We start from the raw sequence: 9,439 nt of genomic DNA on the forward strand, positions 1-9,439 counted from the left end.
TTTCATTTTCCTCCACATTCTCATTCCTCCAGATTAATTCACCATAACAACAGAAACTCCCTCCTGCCTGAACAGTTGAGTTCCATTAAATAAACAGGATTTTACTTCTGGGAATAGTTCAGTTGTCTTAAATGCTGAAGATGCCACTTTTTCTGAATGTTTACATTTGTCCGAAGCAATTTTTTGCTCAAATGCAGGTGCTGTTTCTTAATCTAGCCTCTCTGGTGTTTTCAAAATACTGATGGTCAGCATTTTTTAAACAGTATTTTGATGGGTGTGTTTTGCTACTTGAAACTGTTTTCCTCTGTTTCTGTAACTGGTGATTATTTTTTTAGTGCTACTGTCTTGACATTAAACCCAGGTCCCATGTTGCCTTAAGATTTTACTTTTCATGCTAACAAATGCTCTGGTTTTTCTTAGATGTTTACCTCAATTTTGTGAGACACTGTTTGTTCTGTTTTTATCAATCATTTATCCCATACAGTTTATTTGATTATTGGTTTTGTAATGAACTAAATGCTTCATTTTAATTCATCAAACATTAATCTTAGTTAAAGCTTTATTTAAAACTGTTGCTTACTTGGAAGAACAGAACCTCTTTCAAATTTGGTTCCAACTGGATTTATTACCATGCTGAATTCCCACCTTCACTGGAATTTCTCTGCTCCAGTGCAAGAGAAATTCCACTGAGAAGGGACACTGTATAAACAAATGAGTTGATGTTTTGTTGAGTTTCTGGGTGGAGTTTTGTTTTATGTTTTTCATTCCCTGCACTTAAGGGGGAGATGTCCTTCCAGAGCTGATAGTTTGAGTGGCTTGCCCTACTGCTCCCATTCCCTACCTGTGCAGGGAGCAGTTGAGCACTGGTGCTGTCAGCCCAGTGTCTCTGAGCACAGGTGTGGTCACAGGTCTCATTACTCACCAGACAGGCACATATTTCACAGAAAATAAGATTGCAAGGGCTTCCTGGGCAGCTCTGCACGCTCGTGTAGCCACTCAGAGCTGTTGAAGCCTTTGCCAGCCTTTTAGGTTGCTGGGTGCCCTCTCACCACAGAAGGCTTCATAAAGCTCCACTCTGCTCTAGACCCATCTGATTTTTTCTACCAGCAAGCAACAAGGTCCCTTTTTTTGAGAAAAACAAAACTGCAGTAAGCTATCTGACTGCCCCTGTCCCAGCAGAGCCCACTGTGTGAATGTGGAGTATTGATGCTAAAACACTGTGCCCCTTGCAAAAGTTGCCTTTGCTCTGTGTCAGTGCTACTTTGCTGCACTTGATACAGGGCTCCACTTTGATTTTAGAGAGCGAGTCCAGAATCCTGCAAAACATCACCTCTACTTCTAGTAGCTCACTTTGAAAAGAGAACTGCTAAATTGAGTAATCCTTATTTAGCAGAAAGACAAAAGCTCAATTTTCTTTGCTCCCCAGGTGAGCACACAAAATGTGTGACAGAGCAGGAACCTTCACACGCAGCCTGCACTTTATTCAGCTGTTCCCTGGCTGAACACGGGCATGCTTTGCTTTTGGTCCTCCATTGGCTAACCACAAATTCAGCCTTGTTGGAAACACAAGCTTGAAGAAGGTTCTTGTGTGTGTGTGTTCTTGTTGTTCTTTACATACTTTGTTTTGTGGTCCTCGTTACTGACGGCTGCTTTTGTTTGTTCCCTTTTTTTTTTCCTTTGTCCATTTGACTTTCCCCATATCGTGTGTGTGTTGCTACCAGTTTCTATTGCTCCACCCCCTCCCCCTATGCCTCAGTTGACTCCACAGATACCTCTCACAGGCTTCGTGGCCAGGGTGCAGGAAAACAGTAAGTTTGGACAAGCTGAGCTGTTAAAGGGTAGAGCCTACTCTCTTCTAGCATGCATGGCTGGCAAGTCAGACTCTATTTTGTTTCCTTTTCCAGAAGCTAATACCATCTTGCATTCTAGTGTCAATATGCTATTGGAGCTGAAGGGCACACTCTTCAATATTTATAACACGTGCATGATTATTACTGACCCATTTAAGTCCTGAACTGCAAATTTATTACAGAAGTACAGTGTGAAATGTGGCATATGTTTGGTGTGAATATAAAATTGTATTTTAATTGAAAATACTAATTTCATGTTGAATCACCCTGCCTTTTCCAGTTGGGATAATTGATTAGTTTTTATTAGAAGGGCTTATGTAGACTGTCAGAACATGTAATGTGTAACCATTGATTCCAATACTGTAGCATTTTTCAGCAAGCTGTACAGTCAATTGAAAATGTGCAGTCTTAAGATCTAATGCATTACAAAGGAGCTTGTAAGGCATCTCTCCTCTCAGCAGCCTTTCATTCTCCATTTCTTTGTGGTCTCCTATTTCCCAGCTGAGCTTCTAGCAGCATAGCTCTGCTTGTTAGGTGTGTGAGAGGTGCTCTCTGGCTGTGCTGTGTTTATAGTGGTAACTCTGCTTTTACCATTACTGCTTGATTCCCTCCAGGTGAGTGTTACTGTCTCAAGTGCTAGTGCAGGTGTAAAGTCATGTTCCTGATCTGGAGATATCCTTTTCAGTTGGAGTTTGTTGCAGTTCTGTAAACAGCAGATTAAATATGATTTAGATAGAGTATGAAGTAAATAAAAAATGCTTTTGAAGTGTTTGGGAACCATTTTGAGATTTGCTAGGATCTCAGGGGCTACTACTACACAGTTGGCTATATTGCTGCAGCATCCATTTAGGGACCCCAGGTCTGAGTAGTGTTGCTGTTCTGCTTCCCATTGGAGCTTTTAAGTGGTCATGTTCTGAGCATTCCCCATGACATCAGAGACATCTCTCTGGTTCTCTCTCAAAAAGAAGGTATATTGGTGCTGTGCTAGGTAAACTGCAAGAATCACGTTGATGTAGAATAGTGTGCCACAAAATTGTGTTGAAAACCTTTCCAAAATACTAAGTGTAGAGGTAAACCTGCTGAAGATGAAGGTTAAAGAATATCTTCACTTGCAGATAAACTTGAGAAAATTGACACCTGCTCCTGAATTGTTCTGAGTATTGTCCTCCTGGAGATAACACAGCCCTTGGAGAGCAGAGGTGAAAGGGACAGACTGACTTGTGCAAGCTAACTTGTGGATGAGACTGCAGCAAAACAGCTGAAGCTTGAAATCTGGTCATAGGAATTGTTCTTTATTTTATTTCTTTTAATAGTCCCTTGGGTTGGAAAGTTCTGTAATGAGTATGGCTTGGAGCCTGTGGCAGCCTGCGCGTACGCTCAGCAGAGCTGGCTCTAGAGGCTGCTCTTGGGTTTTGGCATTGTGTGCTGGACTTTCATCAGTCTGGTTTTCTCAAGAAGTCTCTCCTGTTAGGGAGATGTGGGTAGACTTGTCTTTTCCTTATCATAGAGATCTGCAGGTTTGGAAAACAGACTGCTTGAGAGCTTCTTTCAGAGGACAAGGACATAGAGGGTGTAGAAACTATGCAATGCCTCTTCTTTTTTTCCTGTGTTCAAACTGTGAGCATCTCCTCCAGAGAGGTTTTTCAGTGTCTGGTGCTCAGGGACAGCTGATTTAAGTTGCTGTACTCTTACACCAAGTCCTTTCACAAGGAGTCTGCTGGTCCCCATTTAAAGAGCAAGGATGGGAATGCATACAAGAGAAGATCTCAGTTTGGAGCTATATAAATACTTATCCTTTTACCCTTTTTCATTTGAAGTGGCTTTTTGCATGCTTTATTTCCCTCCCTTAGGAGAAGTGATGCTGTCCTAGAGTCTGGCACAGTTTAGAACCAGAAGAAGTCTAGGTTAAGGTCCAGGAGGAAAGGGGATACTTCAATGGAGTGGCACTTGTCTAATTTTCTCTTCCATTCTCTCCCTTTGTTTAAATGCAAAGTTGAATTGTTTCAAATGTTTCCTATAAAGCTTGCAGTTTCTGCACTGCATCTCAGTTAGAGTATGTCTTGGTGCTTTCACAGTTGCATTTCCTGCTCTCTTTCCTTTTCAAATATGCAGCTTCATTGTTGAATAAATGTAACTTTTTTTGCATTTAAAATTAAAAAAAAAAAATTTAAGGTAAGGATTTCTCAAGATCTCAAATGATTGTTGTTTCAACTCTGGTTTTTTTTTTCCCTGGCTGCAGACAGAAACTAAGGGGAGAAATACATTTGTGGAAGATGTGCTAAACTGCAGCACAAAACCAGTCCATTCATAAACAGTGTTGTCATGTGTCTGTGGTGGATTAATGAAGCCTGTCTGTGAGTGCTATTCAGTAACGGGCAGGACGTAGCATTCACTCCACCACAGTCATTGTTAGTCTGTCTCCAAGTGACACAAATGGGCTTCTGTGTGGGAGAGGAATCACTAATAAATACAGTGGCAGCCAGTCTTACTGATGCAGAGAGCTGTGGGGTGTTCAGCTCAGCTGGTCAAGTTGAAGAGGAGCTGGGCTTGCAGGTGAAGAATTGGCCCTGCAAGGGAAGGGAGTGGGCTGGATGCCTGGGCTGAGGCAGAACCTGCCCTGGCAGCAGGAGCCAGAGCTGTCCCAGTGCAGCCAGCCTGACCCACACAGGACAGGGGAGCTGTGCCCGAGTCCCTTGTCAGGGGCATGGGGCTGAAGAGCAAAGATTAGGTCACCACTAGCGTAGTGACTAGCCAAAAGTAACAAGCGTTTAAGCAAACAAAACCCCTATTTCTAATCTCCAGTGCCATTGTAACTATCAGTAGTCAAAGCTTCATTCTGTGCAGTGTTGGTCTTTCTCTGTTGCTTGGCTTTCTTTTCAAAATTTGTGTGCTGGAGCTGCACATTCTGAGGCCTGATGCCCTGTTCCATCAAACCCTGCCTAGAGCAGTGGTTTTCAGTCTATGTTTTCAGTGTGCAGAATCCCAGATCTTGAAAATGAGTCTGTGTTGCTATGTAACCAAACTGATGTCAGTAACAGTAGCTTCCTTTCAGTAACTTGTGGCTCCACAGTGCTTACACCAGGGCCATGTGTAGTGGACCATATCTCCCTAGGAATAGCATAAGGGACTTGATGTCCTGCATCTGAGTATGTCATCTCTCTATTTTGCTGCCAGCTGCTGTCAACGTTACTGGAAACTAATTTAATGAACTGATTTAAAAAGTGATTTGTGCCATAATGCCTTTCTCTTTTTCCCTTTCCCAAAGCAACTTGTAACTGTGCTGATTGGAGAATCTCATGGCAGGGATTTGACATTTTGGATTATACATTTAATTCCTTGAGCACTTTTTCTCTAAGAGCAGCAGCTGCCTGTCATTGTTTTTCATTTATTGATTCCTGAATGTCACACACACAAACTAGCTGCAAGATAAGGATCTGTACAAAGCTTTTCTTCTGCAGAAGGATTACTTGGCTTCCTCTTACCTGGTTAAATCTTAAAAAAAGGGAAGAGACTAGTATTTATGATCCACACCAGATCTTTTTGTTCTCTAATGCTAGCTCTGAGTGAGAAGGAATCCAAGGAAGCAGTGTTCAGAAGTAAATTGAAGTGACTGTTCAGACAAAGGATTTGTTAAAAGCCAGTCAAGCTGCTGGCCCAGTCAGGGGCTGTTGCTGCCTGGCTCAGAGGGTGCCACTGAGTCCTCCACAGCTCCCGCTGCAGCGCATGGACATTGGAGCAGGAAGCTTTCCTCTCTGCTGATGTTCAGCTTACGCCCCGCAGCATGTGCTTTGACTCTAGTAGCATTTACACATAGATTGGACCACTAATAACCAATAGAGTTGTGTGCTGTAGTTGTTAATACAAAGCCTCTGTTTCTAATCAGTGCATGGTATTATAGTGCATGCTGTGTGTGTTGTCCTCCCAGCTCTTTTATTTACAGTATTCAGCCTCAGGTTTGTTTGCATCTCCACCCTGTCTTGATTTAAGAGAAAACAATAATCTCCAAATGTTTCTAGTTGCTGATAGCCCAACTCCTCCCCCGCCGCCGCCCCCCGATGAGATGCCGATGTTTGATGACTCTCCTCCTCCTCCACCCCCACCACCTGTGGATTATGAGGATGAGGAGGCTGCTGTTGTGCAGTACAGCGATCCCTATGCAGATGGAGATCCTGCTTGGGCACCTAAAAACTACATAGAGAAAGGTAAGAGAAGCACTGCAGCTGTGTTAGTGCAGTATCAGGGGATTAATGGTGTCTGAAGGGAATGAAGGACTTAGTGTGGGTCATAAGCCATGCTTTCCTTAGTTTGTGTCTACACCTAATAATCCTTCTCTGGACAAATTATAAAATACATTCAGGTATTCTAGAATGGGTGAAAAAGCAAGTTTCTTCATGGGAAGCAGATGTAAAAATTGGATGGCTTTCATCTTTGATGAGCTGGACTGTCTGTACCTACCTCAGGATTGCTGGGCAGTCATCTAGAGATTTCTGCAAAATGGTCAGAAATTCCAAGCATTTATCTCATCAAACTAGGTTACTAGAGTCCATTATTAGACTTTGAACTATAAAATATGTTGAGGTCTCCTTGGAGATTTATCAGTGACTCCAGATCAGCAGACTCAGAACTGTGCTTAGGTATGAAGTCACGTAGTAAACATCTCTTCCCATAAATAATGGACAAGCAGATTTCCTGCCAGTGGAGTTGTCTGTGTTGTAGCACTGACCATTTTGTCAGCAGCAGTGCTGCCAGTTTTCTCATGAGCTGGCTGGTGCTGCAGTGAGTACAAAATGGGGACAGGTACTTGTGGTGTTTGTGGCAGAGCTCCTGTGTTCCCTCTTCATTTGAGCTGGACTGTGTGCAGGACATACCCAAGGGATGAAAATAACTGATACAGCACAGCATTGCTAGGCATTAAGACATCAGATAGCTGAGATTATATGTAGGTGTAAAATAGTGGATTTTTGGAATTCATAAAGCTGATCAATTGCATAAATCCGTGTTAACTTTTGAAGGCTAAGGCTGTGATGTCTGAAGTCTGTATATTCACAGTGGTAGTTTTTAACTCCAGCATTGGTGGTGGCAACATTCTTCCCTTGGGGAAACCTCTGCTTTGTTAATGGCACACAGCAAGTTGGAGGTTGGTAAGAGTAAGGTAGTACCAAGCAGGTACTGAAAATAGCAGATGTTGCTTCTACACTCTTCAGCAACTTTGCTACTTGCCCTCAGTGCAGCTCCTTGAAAAGTAGTTCCAGAACTCCTGATGACACAAAAGCTCTGTGGGAATGCCCATTCATTTGTGTGCAATGGCTTTAGCAGCGAGGTGTGCAGGGCCACACTGATGTGCCAACAGGGGCCCCAGTGGAATAATTTTTGTAGAATTTTTTTGTTACGAATCAAGAGATTCATACTAAGAGATCCACATGCTATTGAGGTAATCTGGTCCGAAGTGAGTGCCACACAAGTCAGGTGTTCCCTAACTCAGCTTTTAAGTGTCCGTAAGCCCCACTTTACCGTGTCACAGTTGGATGTACTGCTGTGCCAGCAGTTTAACTGTGAGTGTTCAGTTAGTCAACATGCACTTCTTAGTGCTAGCTAATGCTGCAAGGAAAGTGAAATTCCATTTTCTGGGCTTAGTGTTCAAGAGGAAAAGCACGTGAATTCATTACTGAAAATCCCACAACAGCCAACTAATCTTTTAATATTTTCTGAAGTACAATTGTTTTTTAATAGTGTTGCTATTAATAAAATGCTAAATGTGTCCCTGTTTATTCCACAGTTGTTGCTATATATGACTATACAAAGGACAAAGACGATGAGCTGTCGTTTATGGAGGGTGCAATCATTTATGTGATAAAGAAGAACGATGACGGCTGGTATGAAGGAGTTTGCAATCGAGTAACTGGCTTGTTTCCTGGGAATTATGTTGAATCAATCATGCACTATGCCGATTAAAATCCTTTGCTTTTCAAAGTTTGGTCTTGTATTCAAGTCATACCATGATTATTTACAAGGGGTAACTAAAAGCTAACAGAATTGTCTTAATATACTTTCAAAAAATTGTGCCCATTTCTTCAGGCCATACTGTTTTAATGGTATGATTGAATGTCCATCTCTGAGTCTCTGGGGACAGTATGTCTTACCTGATGGCAATTTGTAAAACAAGCAACTGTCTATAACTGGTTATACTTATTTACTTATGCATTGATAATTTTATGACCAGCCTAATTATTATGGGGAAGTAGGGTATAATATTTAATGAACCATGATCAGATTGTGCCATTACATTTTTCAGTACAGCATGGTAACTAACACTACGTTAGACTAACATATTAAAACCTGGATGAGAAGTTTAATGTTAGTGCTGGTCATATTACTTTTTGTTTAGACTCTTTGCTCATTCTTGAATTATATTTGTTTAAAGCATGCATACAAACTTATGTATTGAAATATACTTTTTTAAAAATCCAAGATGCTTCCAATTGTTGTAATCTTTACCTGGAGTATTCTCACTAAAGTCTATTACAATGAGTTGTTTGGGTCTAAGGTGTCCATGTGATTCAAAAAATGGGTGGTCTTATGTATGTGTAATTTGTACCCAAGTTTTTTAATGAGTAAATTTACATTATGACTTTTTCCATTCATAAATATATAAGTGAACCAAAGGTCTTGTCCATTACTTTGTTGGTTGGCTTGGCAAAGAAGTTTGGAATGCTAACATAGCAAAATCATGGCTGTGTTATCCCAGGCAATGTACTAAAAAGCAAATGTTTGTAACATGACTTTATCACTGACAGAGGGAAAATAAATTAGATCTGAAACCTGAATTACACACTTATACATACTCTTAAAAGTTCTTTCCTGCCCACACTTAGTTTCAGTGAGGGTTCTTGATTGAATCCAGTTACCTGGATGCAGTGAGTTGGACACCATCTGTAGCTGACAGTTCTGTGTGGGAACTGTGTGTGGCTCTGGAGCAGAGGGACAGGATCAGGCTGTCCTGCAGAGAGCACCAAGGGGAACTCAGGGACAGGAACTTGGCCATTGTTATGGGATCACAGGCAGAGATAGCCAGAGAGGGTGTGCTTTCCTGCTCTACAGATTCTGTGGCTGAAATAACCTGAGAAGGAATGTGGTAGTACTGGGTAATTACTGTGAGAGGAATGTGTCTGGGACATCAAAGGCAGCTTTCTAGGGTGCTACAGAATATATTCTATAAATGAGTGATTAAAGTGATGGAGTTGCAGGTTTGACTGGCTGGTGAATCATTCATTTTTAGTTTGAGTTAGAAATACTGAGCCTTTCATTTTCTGAACAAAAACATTCACTTGGTAACAATCTCAAATTCTGCATCATGTTAACTGCTAGCAGGTAGCCACCAATAATATAAATTGAACTCACTGATGAATAAGTTAAAATGCCACAGTTAAAATCCACCTGTAGTCTTTTACAGTAAACCAGTATCTCTATATACAATTCCAGGTGCTTCTGTTAAGTAGCCAGGGAAACATCCAAACCCCCTCTCTTCAGAGGAGTTTACCAGCTCCTGTACATGCATGCTCTCTCTATTAGTGTAAACAAGTGAAATATGG

The 9,439-nt window shown here is 41.5% G+C and overlaps 1 protein-coding gene across 5 annotated transcripts in view; it reads left to right on the plus strand.

Annotated features, from left to right (window-relative positions):
* Nucleotides 1-8,685, plus strand: part of ABI1 (abl interactor 1) — a 77,267-nt gene extending 68,582 nt beyond the window's left edge. For 3 of the 5 annotated variants that reach the window (XM_058039237.1, XM_058039210.1, XM_058039228.1), the window contains 3 exons: nt 1,722-1,808; nt 5,867-6,052; nt 7,627-8,685. In XM_058039237.1, the coding sequence (XP_057895220.1) occupies nt 1,722-1,808; nt 5,867-6,052; nt 7,627-7,802 (449 nt within the window). In that variant the 3' untranslated portion in view covers nt 7,803-8,685. The remainder of the gene's footprint in view (nt 1-1,721; nt 1,809-5,866; nt 6,053-7,626) is intronic. The other 2 variants (XM_058039246.1, XM_058039219.1) reach the window with 1 other exon arrangement.
* Nucleotides 8,686-9,439: the final 754 nt, after the last annotated feature.

This window comes from Melospiza georgiana, chromosome 1, assembly GCF_028018845.1.
Source record: "Melospiza georgiana isolate bMelGeo1 chromosome 1, bMelGeo1.pri, whole genome shotgun sequence".
Taxonomy (NCBI): domain Eukaryota; kingdom Metazoa; phylum Chordata; class Aves; order Passeriformes; family Passerellidae; genus Melospiza; species Melospiza georgiana.